Below are 21,038 nucleotides of genomic sequence, written 5' to 3'. Positions count from 1 at the left end.
TTCGTTGTCATACCTTTCCGTTACTCCAGGCAAGATGAAGAACATCCAAAAATGGATGCCAAAGACAAGTAACACCTGAAAAACACATTTCCCAAACATGCTCTTTCTCAGGTAGATGGCACGGTCAACTATCATCGTCCCAAACTGCACCAACAGCATCACCAGGAAAGCTTCAGGCACCTGGTCTTCTGAAAGGGACTCTGTGATGTCAGCGGCAGCCGAGTGTTTCTGAAACAAATTAGAAGCATTCGTTGATAACATGCGGGTGTGAAGAAAAGGAGCAAGCCTAGGCTTCCAGGCAGAGTCTATGGGCAGATCAATACTACAAAGCTATTATTATTCATTAAGCAGCCTTTTTATTGAATTTATAAACTACTTTGCTACTACAGCAAAGCTGCAAAATTTTTAAAAATCCTCTATTTTCTTGTCCAATGCTTACAGGACATAACTAAAACAGAAGCAAGGCATAAGCACAAAGTCAATGGAAGAATATACATCAGGAGGCTTAGTTTGGTCAGAATCAAGTACAGTTGTACCTTGGAAGCTGAACAGAATCCGTTCTGGAAGTCCGTTCGATTTCTAAAACATTAGAAAACCAAAGCACGGCTTCTGATTGGCTGCAGGAAGCTCCTGCAGCCAATCGGAAGCCGCGGAAGCCCCGTTGGACATTTGGCTTTCAAAAATAGTTTGCAAACCGGAACAGTCACTTCTGGGTTTGCGAAGTTCAGGAGCCAAAACGTTTGGGAACTAAGCTGTTTGACTTCCAAGGTATGACTGTATTTCCAGAGTTTTCACTAAATACATCACTTCTGAGTTCCCATAGCCACTAGAGGGCCATGAAAATTTGTGTCCCAGGCTTTTTAGACTCTTCTACCCATGTACTATCTGAAACCAAAGGGGCACATTGCTTGGCAGATGTGAAATATATTGGCATCATTTTCCACTCTAGCTTCCACGCTTCCAAACAGATTAGCAGAACAGATTCAAGCCTCCTTAAGAGTCTGGTGTCAAATACCTCCTTGGTTCTGGAACATGCAAAGCAATAACAAAGTGCTTTTGAGTACGAACCATCACAGGACTTTAGTGTGGCACCTAAAGAAACTTTGGAACTTCCTGCCTATTGATATTGAGAAGGCACCTTCACTGTATTTAGCACCTGCTAAAAACATTCTAGGGACGCGGGTGGCACTGTGGGTTAAACCACAGAGCCTAGGACTTGCCGATCAGAAGGTTGGCGGTTCGAATCCCCGCGACGGGGTGAGCTCCCGTTGTTCGGTCCCTGCTCCTGCCAACCTAGCAGTTCGAAAGCATGTCAAAGTGCAAGTAGATAAATAGGTACTGCTCCGGCGGGAAGGTAAACGGCGTTTCCGTGTGCTGCTCTGGTTCGCCAGAAGCGGTTTAGTCATGTTGGCCACATGACCCGGAAGCAGTATGCCAGCTCCCTCGGCCAATAAAGCGAGATGAGCGCCGCAACCCCAGAGTTGGCCACGACTGGACCTAATGGTCAGGGGTCCCTTTACATTTACCTAAAAACATTCTTGTTTAGACAACCCTACCTAGAAAAAAAAATGATGTGAATTTTGACTTTCTGTATGTTTTAAACCATTGCTGCAAATCTTTCTTGATTTTATGGCTTTATCTTTTGGTAAACTGCTTTGAGGTTTGTTTAGTTGTTGTTGTTGTTTTTTACAATCAAGTGGTGTGTAAATTTTATTAAATAAATAAATACAACAAATAACTCCTACACATCAGGCATCGAAACCACTTAACTTCAATCCAACATCATTCTAACATTCATTAATTTTGCACTATTTCTGTAAATAGTCTTTGAATTTCTTCCAATCTTCTTCCACTGACTCTTCTCCCTGGTCACGGATTCTGCCAGTCATTTCCGCCAATTCCATGTAGTCCATCATTTTCATCTGCCATTCCTCCAGTGTGGGTAGATCTTGTGTCTTCCAATACTTTGCAATGAGTATTCTTGCTGCTGTTGTAGCATACATAAAGAAAGTTCTGTCCTTTTTTAACACCGATTGGTCGACTATGCCCAGGAGAAAGGCCTCTGGTTTCTTCAAGAAGGTATATTTAAATACCTTTTTTAGTTCATTATATATCATCTCCCAGAAAGCCTTAATCTTTGGGCACGTCCACCAAAGGTGAAAAAATGTACCTTCAGTTTCTTTACATTTCCAACATTTATTATCAGGCAAATGGTAGATTTTTGCAAGCTTGACTGGGGTTATGTACCACCTGTATATCATTTTCATAATATTTTCTCTTAAGGCATTACATGCCGTAAATTTCATACCTGTGGTCCACAACTGTTCCCAGTCAGCAAACATAATATTATGTCCAACGTCTTGTGCCCATTTAATCATAGCAGATTTCACCGTTTCATCCTGAGTATTCCATTTCAACAGCAAGTTATACATCTTTGACAACGTTTTAGTTTTGGGTTCTAACAATTCTGTTTCTAATTTTGATTTTTCCACCTGGAAGCCAATTTTCTTATCCAAATTGTATGCCTCCATTATCTGATAATAATGAAGCCAGTCTCGCACTTTGTTTTTTAGTTTTTCAAAACTCTGCAATTTCAATCTGTCTCCATCTTGTTCCAAAATTTCCCAATATTTCGGCCATTTGACCTCCATATTGAGCTTTTTCAAGGCTTTCGCTTCCATTGGTGACAGCCACCTTGGAGTTTTGTTTTCCAGTAAATCCTTGTATCTTATCCAAACATTAAACAGTGCTTTCCTGACAATATGGTTTTTAAATGCTTTATGTGCTTTGACTTTGTCATACCACAGATATGCATGCCATCCAAATACATTGTTAAAACCTTCTAAGTCCAAAATGTCAGTGTTTTCAAGAAGCAGCCATTCTTTCAACCAGCAGAAAGCTGCTGATTCATAGTAAAGTTTAAGGTCTGGCAGGGCAAATCCACCTCTATCCTTTGCATCTGTTAGTATTTTAAATTTTATTCTGGGCTTCTTGCCCTGCCAGACAAATCTAGAAATATCTCTCTGCCACCTCTTGAAACAGTCCATTATGTCCACAATTTGCAATGTTTGAAACAAAAACAACATTCTAGGCAATACATTCATTTTTACGGCAGCAATACGACCCAGCAGTGAAAGCTTCAAATTTGACCAAATTTCTAAATCTTTTTTCACTTCAGCCCAGCATTTTTCATAGCTATCTTTAAATAAGTTCCCATTTTTTGCTGTCAAGTTGATCCCCAAATATTTAACTTTCTTAACCACTGTTAAACCTGTCTCATTCTGAAACCTCTCTCTCTCTATTGGTGTTAGATTTTTCTCTAAAACCTTAGTTTTTACCTTATTCAATTTAAATCCTGCGACTTGACCAAATTCTTGAATCAATTCTAAAACCCTTTTGGTGCTAGATTCTGGCTCCTGTAACGTCAATACTAAGTCATCTGCAAATGCTCTCAATTTGTACTGTTTGGCTCCAACCTGTATACCTTTAACCAACTGATCCCTTCTAATCATGTTCAGCAAAACCTCCAGGACCGAAATAAAAAGCAGTGGGGAAATTGGGCAACCTTGTCGTGTCCCTTTTTCAATCTTAAATTCTTCCGTCACCACATTATTTACAATTAATTTAGCTTTTTGTTCTGAATAGATTGCACTTATACCGTTTTCAAAGCCTTGGCCTACCCCCATACCCTGTAGGTTCTTCTTCATAAAACTCCAAGAAATATTGTCAAAGGCTTTCTCCGCGTCCACAAATATCAAGACTGCTTTAGTGTTTATATTCACTTCTAGTTTCTCCAAAATATCAATTATGTTCCTCATGTTGTCAGAGGAGGAGTGGTTTCAAGCCAATTGGCAAACATTCAAGGCACCTGTTGCTTTAGTAATTAGCAAGCCGAGCTGATACTTACACCGAAAGCCCAGTAGCCGAAGATGACAATAATAAAATTAATGACATCAACCAGGAACATGAGAGCATAAACGTCACAGATTAGGCTGCATTCTGGATGAATAATGTCGTAGAAGAATTGCCTTATGGGTCGGTATATCTGAAGAGCGCTGCAAGTGAAAATTTATCTAGGTCAGTCCAGTTGAAAAGGAGAGTCATGTTTTTCAAAAGGGTCGCTTACTTTCTGAAAGCTCAGTGGAATGTATGCCGCATGTCTAGCAACAAAGAGTTCGGCTGTATTCGTGAATCATCCACCGTAGCTCCTAAGAACCTGGTCACATCCATACCATACTTTTAAAATCTCTCTTCTACCACTTTAAGGGCTCCCCGCACCAGGCAAAAATCTTCAGAAATGCATCTTGTTAAGGGAGTCCTAACAGCAGCCTTAACAAACTGCATTGAGGTGAAGTCGTGACTCTTGAAGTACAAGCGGGCTTTAAAAGTACAGCATTGTTGCTGTGACCGCAGTGTCACACACCCATAAAGCTCTAGGGCTGAAAGGAGAATCCTTTAGTCACAAATATTCCCAAGAGAAAGCATGTCAAGCACTTTCACAAACTTTTTGGACCTGCTTCGTCTTTAAATACTCATATTCACAGAAACTCTTGAGAGTCCCTTGGACTGCAAGAAGATCAAACCTATCCATTCTTAAGGAAATCAGCCCTGAGTGTTCACTGGAAGGACAGATCCTGAAGCTGAGGCTCCAATACTTTGGGCACCACATGAGAAGAGAAGACTCCCTGGAAAAGACCCTGATGTTGGGAAAGATGGAGGGCACAAGGAGAAGGGGACGACAGAGGACGAGATGGTTGGACAGTGTTCTCGAAGCTACAAACATGAGTTTGACCAAACTGCGGGAGGCAGTGGAAGACAGGAGTGCCTGGCGTGCTCTGGTCCATGGGGTCACGAAGAGTCGGACACGACTAAACAACTAAACAACAACAACATTCACAGAGCACCGAAAGATAGCCTTTTAAATATAACCAACTATGTGGAATTTAACATTGTGCTGTTCCAATCATTCATCTGTGCGGACATTGCAGCTTTGCAGATAGAACAATCCCCCCTCCACTCTTCCCTTCATTCCTTGATCTGGGGGCTCTCCCACCCCCTGAGCCAATTTTGCAGGCACCGGGTGGGAGGTGGAAGCCCCATTACACTTCCTCAACCAATATGTGAACCAAAGCGTGGCTGTCCTTTGAAAGTCACACTACTCCAAATTTTGCAATGTAGTTCTCCAACCGAAGTGCACATATACAAGGGGAAATATATAAATAAAAATGCATATACTCATGAATACCACACACTCAAAATGCATTATATTAGGGAACACTGCCTGGGAAAATGTCTTCATATGTCAACACTGAATACAAAAATATTAAATGGGAAATTTCCACTAAAACGCTGATGAATTTTCACAAAGATTTCTTTTTTAAAAAAGCTAAATGTTGCAGATTGCTGCAGAAATGTGGACAACTGAATTCATGACTAGGAAAATGAGAAACTGAGAGAACCACAATTGACAGTTCCAGCCACTGCGTAGCTTTGCCTCACATTGGCTCTGGCGCCACCTACTGTTGGCCTCCTGGCTCTACCCATCCCAAAGGGCACCAGCCACCATTAACACACAGATGTCAGCAGCACAGTCTATTACAGGGAGTGGAAGGTCCATTGATGACACCCGTATTCCCACCCACCCACCATCTTGCCCCCAGCTCTGTTCATTCATGTTGCAACATCTCACTTTTTAAATAGCTTTTTTAAAAATAAAAATAAAATTCCAATTTACATTTTAATCAGCAGCTTCTTTGCCTTCATCATCTGCCGTTTCATTGCTGCTTTAGTAAGTCTCTTCCCGCCAGTGGGTTTTTTCCTGAAAAGGCTCCATTTCTTCTTGGCTTCCTCCAGAGTTTTGTCTGCCAAAAAAGAAAGTTAATCACAGCTCTCTATCTGGGAAGCATTCGTTTCACGAGAGCAATACCTCATTTTAGGCTCTCACCAACTCATGTGGGGTCCGTCCGCAAAACACAAAACACTTGATCCGCCACCAACTCAGTGACGTTATACGTGCCGCCAGTCCTCCAAGCATCGCTTCCAGTGACCTCTGCATAATATTAAAATGGAAGCTCTTCTGCCAATTTCTGCCCCAGAGGTCCCCCCCCCCCAAATGCTGGCACCACAACAGTTTAATGAACGCAGGGAGGTCAATTTTTCTGTTTCGTATGTCTAAAAGAAGTTCAGAGAAACAGGGAAGAAAAGGGTGGATGGCCAATCAGCCATGAAAGGAAGAGGAGGTGGAGAAGGAACACAACAGACACAAACAATTCATTTAAAGATCCCAAGAACATAGGAAGTTGCCTCATCTAGAGTCCATTAGCTCAGTATTTTTTTCCAAACTTTTTCCTCTTGGCCACACTTTTGGAATAAAATTTTGCTCACCGAATTTTTTTACTGATAAGAAATAGGGGAAACCAAAAGAAACAACTGAAGCAGTGCTTGATTTATATAACACAGAACACAACTACCTTCATTAACACTCCTGGCGGCGGCCCTGGAGGGACTTGGGTATCTAGAAGAATAGTTTCCTCCTGATCCAGATGGACGTTCCTTCAGATGGCCCCTGTGCCTTTTCTTCTTTTGTCTCCCTGCCAGGTTCTTTTCTTCAGCATCTGGTGTACTGACACCTTTGGAATCCCAAAGTCCATAGCACTGTAGAATGCAGTAAGGTGAAACACATCAGTGAAACACAGGGACCACGAACTGCTTGAGGAAGCAAGAGATGATGACAGAGAGATTAGCAGAGAGTTGCTTGAGACTGAGGCCTGAGGCCCCTCAACTTATCGACAGAGTCCTCTCAGGAAGTGTCTCAGTGTTTATTATTACTTTTGTATCCTACCTTTCCTCCTCAAGGTTCATCCCCACAACAACAACAACCCTCTTAGGTTAGCAGGGAGGATCCCCAAGAACACCAATATTTCAGGGCTCATGCTGGCGTAAGTGTTAGGAGGTCCTACACATGAGTAGGAGTCTGGTAGAGACATATGCCCGACTGGCATGTTCTCTCCCTCCTGGTAGTTCTTTCGGGAGATTCAAAATCTTTTCCAGCCCGAATATCATAGCGACTGATACCAAGATGTATCAGCACATTTCAGGATCAGCAGAGTATAGGCAGTCAGCATTCAGACTCAGTAGCGCAGCAATTTGGCTAAACTATGTTTATTTACATATACACACTTGGAGCATCGTAACTCAGCTCCTTCCTCTTCAGCATCAGACAGCAAAGAGAAAGGACAAAGGACAAAAATCCTACATCACGGAAACACAGTAATAAAATATCCTGTCTCCGTCACTTCCCACAATGTGGAATGAAAACATACACCGTCATGTGATAAAAACAATCCCATGACTGCAACACAGGGAATGAATCCTAACAGTAAGATCTGCCAATATTGATTCGGCCAGCTGAGCCGGGATGAGGGAGTTACACTGGCATATCTCTGATGAGCCACGAGATCCACTCATCCAAATGGACCTTGGGTTTGGATAGCCCCCTTGCCTACCCATGCTGCCATCAGAATCCAACCTTTCAATGGAAATAAACATAAGTGGCAAGATAATAATACAGTGGTACCTTGGAAGTCGAACTAAATCCATTCTGGAAGTCTGTTCGACTTCCAAAACGTTCGGAAACCAAGCCATGGCTTCCGATTGGCTGCAAGAAGTTCCTGCAGCCAGTCGGAAGCTATGAAAGCCCCGTCAGACGTTTGGGTTCCAAAGAACGTTCGCAAACTGGAACACTCACTTCTGGGTTTGCGATGTTCGGGAGCTAAAACATCCAAGTACCAAGTCGTTTGACAAACAAGGTACGACTTTAATAATATAGAAACGTGAATGACTGAATTTAAGACTGGAAAATGAGAAGCCGAGAGAAATAAAAACTGATGAATTTTGCCCATCCCTACTTATGATGAATCCTCCCTTGAATAAATGTTAATGAGTCCGTGCTCTAAAATAGCTCCATAAAAGAATGGATGGCGTTACCTTCAGGATATACCTGTGGAAGAACAAGGCCAGCAATTGAACCAGATCAAAGTGCACGTAGCCATCCTTCTTCTCGATCCCAGCAATATTGGGCAAAGCAAGCGGCTCTTCTGCGTAGACCCCACAATAGGCCTTGGTGGTCCAAGGAAAGAATCCAAACTGAGAAAAGTATTTGACCACAACTGTTACCTGGCAAGGGAAGGAAAGTGCACAGTCCTCAAAGATGCAGGATTCCAAAGGCAAAGGGCTGGGAATATGGGAACACAACCCAATTTTATTATGAGAAATCAACCCCCTGTATTTATCCCATTTATTTGACAATTTCATTTTCAGAAAAGTTCCGTGGAAATTGTATGAGGCCCAGATAACACGTTCAACATGTGCCCTTGTCAGTGTGGTGTAGTGGTTAAGAGGAGTGGACTCGTAATCTGGTGAACCAGGTTCGTGTCCCCACTCCTCCACATGCAGCTGCTAGTCACACTCTCTGAAATCTCTCAGCCTCACTCATCTCACAGAGTGTTTGTTGTGGGGAAGGAAGGGAAAAGGAGATTGTTAGCTGCTTTGAGACTCCCTAGGTTAGTGATAAAGTGGGAGATCAAATCCAAACTCTTCTTCTTCTTCTTCTTCTTCTTCTTCTTCTTCTTCTTCTTCTTCTTCCTGGATTCAACTGTGATATATGTTTCTGCTCCATCTGTTTGACACAGAGCATGCTGGATGCCCTTAAACAAATTTATTTCCCAATGCCTTTAGCAGGGATGCAAAAGCCCAAGCATCAAGGTGCCTAGATTGAGGAAGAGGGTTGGAATAAGGTTTCCCATCCTCCCTTATATGGCAGAGTGGGTTGCCAGGTTGCCATCCTCTCCTATATATCAGGAATGGGGAACCTCTGACACCACAAAGGCTGCATTTGCTTCTGGACAACATATCAGTGATGGTAGGGGCTAGTGGGTAGAGCAACAAATGTAAATATTATCTTAGTACAGAGGGCCAGAGAGAGATGCTTAGAGAACCACAATTGACCCCCAGAAGCATAGCCTAGCCCCCATTTTTTGTCCCAACCACTGCTGACATGAATCTCTTGGAAAGTGGACACCAAAGGAAGATGAGCCTGAGGCTCAAAAAGGTTCCTCCCGCTATCCTATAATATCCTTTGTTCCTAGTTGCAACAAGTAGCTCTTCAATGGAGGAAGAGATTGTTAAGTATAATTGTTTAATTGTACACTGAAATGGAAAATGACTCTGTTCCATTGAAATTCCATTGAAGCTAAGAAGAGCTCTCTGAGTGCCTAATGGGTTGATAATTAACTTAGGATGTATATCTGCAACTCTCTTATGTAGTGTTTAACCTTAGATCACATGGTACGGTTATTCAGTTGCAAATCTCCATTATGAAGGAGTGGTCCTTTGTTCTCAGTCACCAGAGAAGAAAGGTGTGCAGATGAGTCTCTCCTGGAGAAAACAGCCTCAGGCTGGAATGCAGGCTAATGGAGTCTATGTCTAGAGAGAAAGACACTTGATTTCAGGTCTGTTTGGAGGAATCTGATATTTTTAAGAAGCTGGACCTGTGCATGGAGAAGCACATGATTTTATGCAACTATCTGGATGTATCATTATTGTTTTATGCCCTGTTGGAATAAAGTTATGTTAGTAAAGCTTTGGAAACATATTTTAGTCTGGACAATTTTTATTCTAAGATGACCCGGTTTTTATTCACCCTATGACTTCAAGCTGCACAATATTAATATCTGCAATAGGGCTCCCAAGTCAGAGGCTAAAACTTCTAGGAAGACGAGCAGAACAACACACAGATGAGAAAATCACTCAGCCATATAAGCAGGATCTACTGAACACTTACCTCAGTGTAAATGATGGCTGTCATCCAGAAGAATTTTGTAGGCCTTGGAATAGACAGCATGGCCCACAGAAATATCAGGATAGGTAGAACCAAAGTAAGGATGGATGCGGAGACCATGTGGTTTAGAATGATCACAAAATAACACAGCATTTCTGACTTAGACACCATAGCATTGTACAAAGCAACTCCCAGCTTCAGGGGCCTGGGAAGGCTCTGGTAGAACTTATCTGACTGCTCCAGCTCATTGTCATGAAATACCCTGCATGACATAAACAAAACAAAAAAAAATGAAATGTAGATTATTTCCATTTGTTGAAAAAGGCATGTCCACAGGCTTGTACATTTTAGAATTAGTAGCGCAGTTAGATTAGACTGGGGCAGAATATAAAACAGATTTCCCCAACCTGGGGGTTTGGAGTGCAGCTCCTCTCAGCTGTCCTGGCTGGGGCTCATAGGAGTTGTTCTCCAAAATACTACTGGAAGGATTTTTTTATTTTTCCAAAATATCTGATAGCCATCTTCAAATATCTAAAGGGGAATCATATGGAGGATGGAGCAAGCTTGTTTTCTCCTGCTGCAGATGGTAGGACCCAAACTGATGGATTCAAATAATAATAATAATAATAATAATAATAATAATAATAATAATAATTTATTTATATCCCGCCCATCTGGCTGGGCCTCCCCAGCCACTCTGGGCAGCTTCTAACCAAATATTAAAATACAGTAATACATCAAACATTAAAAGCTTCCCTAAACAGCGCTGTCTTCAGATGTCTTCTGAAAGGTTGGTAGTTGTTGTTCTCTCTGACATCTGGTGGGAGGGCATTCCACAGGGCGGGTGCCACTACCAAGAAGGCCCTCTGCCTGGTTCCTTGTAATTTGGCTTCTCGCAGTGAGGGAACAGCCAGAAGGCCCTCAGCGCTGGACCTCAGTGTCCAGGCAGAACGATGGGGGTGGAGACGCTCCTTCAGATATACTGGACTGAGGCCAGTTACAAGAAAGGAGCTTCTGAATGCACATCAGGAATAACTTTCTGACGGTAAAAGCTGCTCAACAGTGGAAAGGACTCCTTTGGAAGGTGGTAGACTCTCTTTCAGTGGTGGTTTTTAAGCAGAGGTTGGGTGGCCATCTGCCATGGATGCTTTAGCTAAGATTCCTGCATAGAAGGGGGTTGGACTGGATGACCCTCGGGGTCCCTTCCAACTCTACAATTCTATGATTCTATGATATCAAAGGCGCCAGGTTGGAGAAGATGGATATTATTTGTGAAGGTAAATACATACCTGTTCATTTGTCATATTATGTTAATTTATTGTAGCTATTACATGGCACAAAATATTTAAAAGCTCAAATCCCACATTAACAAAGAGCATGCATTAGATAAAGCAAATCACTTATGATCTTGGGAACGGGTTTTGCCCAATCCACATTTTTGGAAGCAACGTCCCCTAATATGAAGTATTTTTGCATGTTATTTTCACTCACACGTGCATTTTTATTCATGCTTTCCCCTAGCACGCACATTTGGTTTTTTACTTGGCTGGAGAACTGCTTTGCACAACCGATGTGAGTTGCAGCTGCATTTCGGTTCGTGAAATATTTCAGGAAGTGCAAATTAGGCAGGTTTCCCTTTTAAAACACGAACTGAGCTGAAATTTCTCCGCTGTCCCTAGTTGCAAATCCAGCAAAATCTGGATAGCCACAAGTTCCCCATCCTTCCAGTAGTATACTCAATTAGTTGATGCTTAATTGCAATAAGATTCTTGCCTGTTCAGGAGCCATTCACTGGCTGTCATTGCAGCAGGAACATTGCTCAATGGCGGTGCACCTGATTCTTCACTTCTCAGAAATAGGGAATGTGTAGATCCTTCCATTACTGATGAAGAGGAGCCCCAGCTGGCAAATTCTGTACAGGAAGTTGCTGAAGTGAGCCCTTGGGGGCGGAGCCCATTGTGGCTCCCTTCTTCCACCTTCTCATTTCCAGTCACACCCCTGGAAGCATCGCTGGATCTCCTGCTCCCCAAAGGCAGAAAACATCAACATCCAAGTCAGTAAGGTCCCACCTGCACTAGACATTTAAAGCACTCTTACACCACTTTAAACAGCAATGGCTTCCCTCCTGGAAACTCTAGTTTGTCGAGGGTGCTGAGTGTTGTTAGGAGACCCTAAAGCTATGGTTTTCCCAGTAGTGATGTATGGAAGTGAGAGCTGGACCATAAAGAAGGCTGATCGCTGAAAAATTGATGCTTTTGAATTATGGTGCTGGAGGAGACTCTTGAGAGTCCCATGGACTGCAAGAAGATCAAACCTACCCATTCTGAAGGAAATCAGCCCTGAGCGCTCACTGGAAGGACAGATCCTGAAGCTGAGGCTCCAATACTTTGGCCACCTCATGAGAAGAGAAGACTCCCTGGAAAAGACCCTGATGCTGGGAAAGATGGAGGGCACAAGGAGACGGGGATGACAGAGGACGAGATGGTTGGACAGTGTTCTCGAAGCTACCAGCATGAGTTTGACCAAACTGCGGGAGGCAGTGGAAGACAGGAGTGCCTGGCGTGCTCTGGTCCATGGGGTCACAAAGAGTCGGACACGGCTAAACGACTAAACAACAACATCCCCCTCACAGAGTTCCAGGTCACAGAGTTCACAACTAAAGACTTCTCTCTACGCTCTTGCTGAATAAAGAGAAATGAATAAAGGAAAAGTCACAGCAAGGGAATTTGTTGGGCATTTCCAACTGTCGGCAACAAGTTACTATTCACCTGCGGAGCTGCACAAGGGATGGGTCCACATACTCTCCAAGCGGGCATTGGGGTGACCTGTTCTTGCTCTCATTCATCTCTGTTGTTTCAGCTTCACTTTTTCCATAATCTGGTTGGGTTTTCTCCAGGTTATAATACTGAAGGACAATGTCCGCTGAGGCCGCATTTCCCTTAAAAGAAAAACTAGTTAGTTAGTTACTTAGGGCTTACCCATTCTTCCTCTTGCCCTGCTGCTTTCACCTGGGGAAAACTGCTCTTTAGAGCCCATTCAGAGCAAACAGCAATTCAGGTTTTGCATAAAGACCTTGGGTTTTAGAATGACTTAGGGTTGTAGCCAACGCTGCTGTTCCGCTAACACAGTACGCTTCTGCTTGCACAGTGGAATTTACCTCTCCCCGTGCACACACACAAAATCTGCTCCAGAGGAAGAGGAGGTCCTGTTGCATGAGCAGGATTCAGCATGTGAAGAGTTGGAGACATAAGAGCCAACTCCTAGGGGCCAAGGGGGCTTCAGTCCCCCCAATAAAAGATTTGAGAGGGCCGGGGGCCTGCAAAGTTGATGAGCATTACCATTCAAATGGTGTGCGTGGGTGTGTGTGTGTGAGAGAGAGAGAGAGAGTAGTGTTATGTGATCGATGATGTGGAGAAGGGCTTACCTGGGCCCCTGCAGGTACCCTTGATTTGCACCCCTGATTGGATACAACACTCTATAAAAGCTGTTACTATATTCTGAATTGTTTGCTTTGGAGATTTCAGTTCTTCAGAGGACATTCCAGCCAGACCCTGGAAGCTGAGAAACTAATTCATGACGCGCAGCGTAAATTAATAACGCAGAGTTTTAAAGAATAAAAGCTTTACTGAGTTAAAATAAACTTCTTCATAAACAACATGGTTCCAAACAGTTTGACTGAGATTACATACTGACTCTGTTCACAACTGAAGCAGACTGACTGACATCTTACAAAGCGCAGAAAGTGAAACTGGCTGCTAAGTCACATGTCAGTTAGCAGTTAGGCCTGAATAACTTTAGTAGGCCCAAATGACTGTGCAGTCCCAGCACTTCCAAGCCTGCTTTGCTGCTTCTGCTCTCATGTGTCTTTGTCACATGACAATTCAGTGGGTTAGACTTAAGGATGCCATTCAGAATCTGTATGCTGAACTCTTCCGACTTGATCTGCTCCTCCTTGCTTTTCTAAATCGGGAAACAGTGTCAAGGTCTGGAGAGCTTACCTTCTGAATCTCCCGCCAAATCATGCATTTTTCTATCCTCAGCACATTTGCTACATCCAGGTTATCTTTACAAAGCGAATTCAGTGCCTCTGTGGTGTCATCCAGCAACGCTTGGATAAAAACCCAAGTGAACTTAACAATGTTGGTTGCTCTTTGAAGGATGTTTTCTGCTGAGAAGAGAAAGCACATGTAAGAATCTCCAAGAGCCTTGACGCAACCCAAAATATCTTTTGTACGCCTGAAACTTCACCCCCATTTTCTGCATCAACTGCAGCATCTGAAGTTCTCCCAAGATTGGAGATGGCTTGTTTGGCAGTGCAAATGCTTTGTTTTATTTTTTTACTTGGAGAAATCTCTACTCTTCCTCATTTCACAGATGAAAATGGGGACAACTTTCTAACAATTCTATTCCCTCACACCAGTGATTACTATCTGAGTCTCATCCCATCTCTGCCTTCTTTCAGATGTCTTCTGAAAACAGTATTGCTTAGACAGGACTTTGCAATATTATGTTTTCTTCCTTTTTACCCAACCAGTATTTACTGATGTTTTGTTTTTATTTAAAGTAAAATGCAAGAGGAAGCTTAGAACAAAATCATCACAGAAAACAGGTAAGAAATATAAAGGCAAAGGGGCTGGCAGAGACATTAGCAATACATGCCAGACTTCAGAAATAATGGAAATTATAACAAGTCAATATAAATAAAAACACTACAAACAGAGATATGCCTTGTTTTCCAAGGGAATCAGCTGCATGTCCAGTGAATCTTAGTTTTTGAAGGTCTGCACGCATTGCTATTTTATTGTATTATAAAGAGAAAGGATTTTCCTCGGGCCACAGGTGAGGAAAGAGTTACATTTCCCCTCCACGTTTGCAGGAATCCTGATAATTATCAACACTTATACACATGTGCATAAACAGATGCTCTGAGCTACAGTCCCCGACAAAAGTTGTCATCAACGGAAAAACACTGGGCATTTTACAAGAACCGCCACCATTTGATTAAGATTAATTTGCCAGTGCCATATTGAGGCTCTGCCCCTTCCTTTCCTTCCTCAGTAATAGCACGCCAAATATTTCCTAGGTAAATATGCAGAGGAATTAATCACCTGGCTCATCCAAGTCCTCTTCTGGGGCTGACTTCTCCAGATTTCCTTCCCAGGATTCCATTTTCACGTTGGCTGAAGCACAGCAGAACAACACATTGGAAGAGCATCCCAGAATTGTGAACCCAACCCTACGCCTTCCGTGGTGTGTGACACAGAAATTCCAGTTTTTGCCACTGGAAATTTACTGAGAAAGATGCAAGGGGAAGAGGAATCTAGCTTTCCACGTGCAGGAATTTTTTTAAAGTGTGGAAACATAAAAAAATGTGACACACACACACCTCCAGTCTGAAGTAGTAAAGCCCAGGCGAGACTGTACCTCATGTTTAGGGTATCTGCCTGTCATTATTATAACACATATTTATTTGTATACTGCTGAATTGCCAAGGTGGCTTCTAAAGTGGTTTACAAGTATCATTTCCACTACCTGCCAATTGGCACTGCTGTTGCTCCTCCTTCCCTTGGTCCCTGATTTCATCCAGCTCCCTCATCTTTAGAGCTGACTTTGAACTGGTCATCCAGGCTTCATAGGCAAGCTGCGAAAAAGTGAAGCTTGTTATTCAACAGTTCTTTAGGGTGGGAGTGAGGCAAGGGGAGAGTCCATCAAACTACATAATTTCTGCCTGGATTTAACTTTGAGGTAGAAATCTAGGACAGGAGCACCTGCAGTGGCCATGATGGTCTATGGCACCTTCCCTGCATCCCCTTCAAAGATCCAAAATGCAGAACAGACAAATCTTTGCTCTTCCTGCTCGGTTCCTGTTTGCCCTGTCCCAGTCTCTCCTATGTTGACCATGCTTTGCTGAGCAGAGCAGAGATGCAAAGAGTTTCTGTCTGGGACTAAGTGCATATAATAAAATGCTAGCTGCAATGAAGTCCTAATCTTAATTATGCGTCTTTGCCATAGGGAAGGGATTGCAGATGTAGGACGGCTACAATATTCAACACTTTTTGCATTTATTTCTCCCACCCACCCTCTGTTTTGTGTAACATCCTGACTAATGAAGAGTTCTGGGCCACTCAAAAGCTTGCCAATATTTTGTGTTGCACCCAGCTTTGGATTTGAGTGGGTGGGTTTGTTTTGGATAAGTGGGACTACCTTTGCTTTTTATGAATGAATTTCATCCTCACAGTCCACACTTCCCATTGGCAGCATGATTCCCTTTGCCCTTATTCCCGAAGTTCTGTCTCCCCGCCCTCAACCCAGCTCTTTTTGCTCTTCTGGAAGAATTGCCACACACCTGGAATGCTGTTTTCTTCTTCAGATATTCCTTCTCACTCTTTTCAGTGGGCCCCTGTTCCTCTTCTTCCTCGCTATCTGTCTCAAAGAGGTAATAGCTCCCACTTCGAACCACTGAAATTTAAGGTAGGAAGCAGACACAACTGAGAACTTGAAAAGTCTTGTGGAACTCTAAGCCACCACACATCCATTTCATACTTGCCACCACACATCAATTCACCCCCCTGGTTTCAAACCTACCCACCCCTGGTTTCATACTTATTCCATAAAATTTGTACACTGCTTGAGTGCTTTTAAAAGTTTCAAAGTGGTTTTTCTTTTCTTTGCAGCCACTAAAACATATTAGAACTTCCTCTTCCACCCAGCCTGCTGCGCCAAGAAGATGACAGAAGTCCACACCTCAGCCATCTGAGTGTGAGTTCAAAGATGTTAATGGGTAACTATTGCACTGCAGAACCACCACTGTGCAGGTCAGAGGACCTTTCAGAATAGTTCTAAGACCTCCCCTGCTGGTACTGACCTTTGGGGCTTAAGAATAATGAGGAAATGTCAATGCATGCCAACATGTTGATTTTAATTTTATTTAATCTGTAGCTGCATGTCAATCTCTGGGGTGCAATAGCCTACATATGGAACTGACTGCAACAAGATGTAATGCTGGTCACTGTTTCTAAAAGGGGAGTAGACCCATTAATAGAAGAAAGGTCTATTGGCCATTTTTAACCAAGAGAGCTAAATGGAATCTTCAGGTTCAAAGGCAGTATGTCTTTGAATGTTAGCTACTGGGGGAACCCTGTGGGTTTTGCATGCTACTTACATAAATAAATAAATCTGCTGCTCAGCTAATCAGCATTATCTTCTTGATCAAGCCAACGTTGTTTGATGAATTGATCTAACCAATTAATTGTTTGGATTTTGCAATCCAAACAACGAAGTCAACGAAGCAACGTATAGCCTGGATGGGGATGGGGAAGTTATGGAGTGTTGTTGGACTCCACCTCCCATCATTCCCAGCCAGCATGACCAATGATCAGGGATGAATGGAGTTGTAGTCCAATGACATTCGAAGGCCCACAGGTTCTCCAACCCTGGGGTAAAATATTGGTCGAACAGTGGTTTTTGAATAGAAAACTTTAGCTGCAAGGGGACAAGGGGTCACACTAAGGCAGCCACAGGAGATTTACTTGAAGTGTGAGTGACCCATGGTTGCCACCATGTCTTCTTGCCTTCATTCTCCTTCTTGTTAGCATCATCCTCTGCAAAAGAGACCAGAAAAAAAACTACTCAATAAAATGTTCCCATGGACAGGCAGTTAAAGCATGCCCTGCAACCCCACACATGATTCATGAAGAGAAGGCAACATAAGAGGTCTGCCTCCAGCGTTTCTGAGAAGAGATCAAACTCAAGAATGGAAATCCTCCTTTCTGTATAGTTTCTAAGCCACTTGATTACAAAGACAGACTTCAAAGTGTGTGGGCAACTGCAGAAGGCAGAAGGGGCTCCATAAAATTCCCTTCATTGACCTCCTTCCATAGCTCATTGCCTCTTCCTAAGGGTAGCCAACAAACAACACATTATGCAAACTTTTGTTGCTTCTGGACTGCCACTGTTTTGGGGTGTGGCTCAATCACACATACCAGCAAATTTAGGTCGTGCAATTAAAGTGGAATTGGAGCTCTTGTACCATGACCTGAACCCTGCCCGTCTCCCCCCCAAAAATGGACTTTCTGCAATGAGGAAAGTAATGAGAAAAGCAGCCATTTATCATTTTCTAATAAGTTACATTGCAAGATACATGCCATTTAAAAACAAAACAAATGTTTTCCACCTGAATCCTCTGCTTTTTCAGACTCTTGCACAGCTTCTGGCCCCCGTTTCTCCAAGGTGGTGTGATTTCTCTTTGGTTTGATCAGCTCCAGCCTATAGATTCCCCCACAGAAAAACAAACACTGCCTTTGCTTTTAGTCCTCTGCAATTCATTCACAGAGCTTGCTTCTGAACACAGCAGCAAGCGGACATTCTCACATGCTACACCCTGAATGGGGCTTACTATGTAATAAGATCAAGACTTGCCTATTACTTGGGGGCGTGGCATTTATTAGAGAAGAGATCACCAGCTCCCATCCAGCACCTTTAAGTGCCCTTCATCTCTTTCACAGAGATAATGGAGCAACACAGGTGGAGGGTTTTTTATAAAAAACAACAACAACTCTTGTGACCAGCATTATGACCCACAGAGACCAGAAGCAGGGCCCATATATCCATAACTGCAAGGAATTCATATAATTGATAAATGTGTACCTTCCCAGAGATGCCCTGAGCATCTAAGTTCATACTGTACACAGACCACGCTGCAAGTCAATTTCAGTATCTGTCCAAGACGCTGTGCTTTTTAAGTACTGTTCAACTATCTGTCTCACTAGCTCATTTGAATACTCAGACTGTATTTTAGAGGTTCAGAAAAGAAACAGAAATGTGTTGCAGTTGCCTTCCCAACCACTTCTGAGTCCTAGGACCCTCGTACCTATGGGACCGCCTCTCCCGGTATGCCCCACAGAGGAACTTACGGTCTTCAAACAAAAACATCTTGAAGGTCCCAGGCCACAGAGAGGTTAGGTTGGCCTCAACTAGAGCCAGGGCTTTTTCGGCTGCGGCTCAAACCTGGTGGAACGCTCTGTCACAAGAGACTAGGGCCCTGCAGGACTTGACATCTTTCCGCAGGGCCTGCAAGACAGAGCTGTTCCACCAGGCCTTTGGCCAAGGCACAGTCTGACTCCCTCCTTTGGCAATCTTCACAGAACTCTAGCCCAATGGTTGCCATTAATTTGATTTTGAATTAATTTTATAATGAAATGATTTCAGAATGTTGTATTATTTTATTGTTGCTAGCCGCCCTGAGCCCGGCTTCGGCTGGGGAGAGCGGGATATAGATTTTAAAAAAATTATTATTATTATTATTAATTGTTATACAATTCTGTAAATAAATGTTGAGGTTGAAAGACTTACTGCTTCTTCATGGTTTGCATTGATTTTCTCTCTTCTTCCATCCTGAGTTCCACCACCTTTTTAAGCTTTACCTCAAACAGCTGGGCTCCTCTGCATGTATGAGACAATTTCAAAACCAACTTATCTACCTTATAAGTCACATTTGGATGCAAACTGGTAACAAAAGCCAACTTCATGCTTCTTATTTCTGAAGGATGAAATCTAATCTTACTTTCCTAGCATGGGAGGTATTCTTCAGTGGTAGGAACCCACACTGCTCCAGAAACCCATGTAAGAAAGGAATCGTGCGGTTTTGACAACCAATATGGTTGAGAGAGATGCAACCCCATCAGTTGCCTAACATGTCTGATTGCTTCCTACCAAAGTCATGTTGTTTAAGTGGCATAGGATCTAGGCACAAGGAGGCCACAAATCACACTATTCCAGTAACTAATAAGAAAGGCTTACATCTCACAGCAAAGGAGCAATCTAGGTCAACTGACTCTTCAACAACCCAGTTCCACCCAGATGGCTTATTCATCCTACCAACTTGGTTGTACTAATTGGTCTTCAGTCTGTAGCATTGATTCCATCTCCTATCTCAATAACAACGTACAATCTTGTTCGGACTTCATACATCTTTGCCACATACCTGAAGGCCAAGGTCTTGGCAGCCTTAAGATCTGCAACAACATAGAGGTAGTAGTAGCTAGTAAAAATTCTACGCTGGATTAGCAGGAAAGTGAAACATATCGCATCCCAGGTTATTCCTGCTTCCTTCTCAGGCAGTTCGCATATTTCATCCTCAGGTGGGTCTAGATAAGAGGAAAACACATAACATATTCTCCAGGTGGCCAGGATGTGAGTGGTTCATGCAGTTTACTTATTGTTCTAATTATGCTATTCAATGTGGAGGCCAGGGACGACCCTTCGATTTTGTAGGGATGACAAAACATGGTCAATAACTGCTGGGAAAGAAGCAAATTGTAGCTTCAATTTCAGATCTTTGTGTCATTGTCCGTGGTTGAAGTTCACTGATGATCATCAATGGGGAATTTGGCATACAAACAATGTAATGTGGAGCACAGGTCAAGTTGTCTACTTATGCAAGCATCTAATCTGCATTTAAACACACACACACACACACACACACACACACACAAACCCACCCAAAATGAAATGCAGCTATGCATTGAAATCTGCACTTCTCTGACTTTTGCAGTGCAGTTCTCTAGGCAAATGATGTGTATAAAAGTACATATATCAGGGAAAGTGTACATAAAAATAAATATATTAATAAAAATAGTCCATTATATTAGAGATAATTGCTTGCAAAAATATGTATATTAGGTAAAAATGCATGCAAAAATCTTAATATTAGCTCACACTTTCATTAAAGCAGGGTGTTCAACATGACAGAAAAAGTAGGAGAATCAGACAAGAAATGAGGGACATAATACATAACTGTCTTCATGGGAGAAGTTGTGGAGGAGTAATCTAAAATGTACAGCTTGTTACACTTTAAGAGAAAACTATATGAAGATGATTTATAAGATGGTATTTAACACCAAATAAGTTAGCCAAAATGTACAAAACTAAGTCTGTGTTGGAAGTGCAAAATGACGGAAGGAACGTTTTTCCATATGTGGTGGACTTGTAAAAAAGCTAAGGACTATTGGGAAATGACATATGATGAGATTAAAAAGATGTTCAAGTTGATGATTCCCAAGAAACTCAAAGCTTTTATTTTTAGGAATTATAGATAATGATGTACCAAAAGAGTTAGTTAATTTATTTATGTACAGAGGTACCTCGGTTTATGAACTTAATCCGTTCCAAAAGTCTGTTCTTAAACCGAAAACCGTTCTTA

At 42.5% G+C, this 21,038-nt stretch overlaps 1 protein-coding gene and 1 long non-coding RNA gene across 2 annotated transcripts in view; one reads left to right on the top strand and one right to left on the bottom strand.

Moving 5' to 3' along the window:
• Positions 1–21,038, bottom strand: part of LOC308480236 (piezo-type mechanosensitive ion channel component 2-like) — a 71,323-nt gene that overhangs the window by 10,285 nt on the left and 40,000 nt on the right. Inside the window, 17 exon segments of the mRNA XM_081011699.1 lie at positions 14–228; positions 3,908–4,055; positions 5,735–5,861; positions 6,471–6,654; positions 7,987–8,175; positions 9,842–10,100; positions 11,612–11,857; positions 12,607–12,776; positions 13,837–14,006; positions 14,947–15,018; positions 15,371–15,479; positions 16,185–16,297; positions 17,368–17,439; positions 18,012–18,103; positions 19,190–19,279; positions 19,821–19,997; positions 19,999–20,050. Coding sequence (XP_080867825.1) covers positions 14–228; positions 3,908–4,055; positions 5,735–5,861; positions 6,471–6,654; positions 7,987–8,175; positions 9,842–10,100; positions 11,612–11,857; positions 12,607–12,776; positions 13,837–14,006; positions 14,947–15,018; positions 15,371–15,479; positions 16,185–16,297; positions 17,368–17,439; positions 18,012–18,103; positions 19,190–19,279; positions 19,821–19,997; positions 19,999–20,050 — 2,485 coding nt within the window.
• On the top strand, positions 15,047–18,003 carry LOC308480335. Its single transcript, XR_013988053.1, has 3 exons — positions 15,047–15,088; positions 16,513–16,597; positions 17,496–18,003. It is a non-coding gene; the product is annotated as an uncharacterized lncRNA (long non-coding RNA).

Source organism: Podarcis pityusensis (assembly GCF_964106645.2).
Source record: "Podarcis pityusensis genome assembly, chromosome: 6".
Classification (NCBI taxonomy): domain Eukaryota; kingdom Metazoa; phylum Chordata; class Lepidosauria; order Squamata; family Lacertidae; genus Podarcis; species Podarcis pityusensis.
This window is presented reverse-complemented; position numbering and strand designations above follow the sequence as displayed.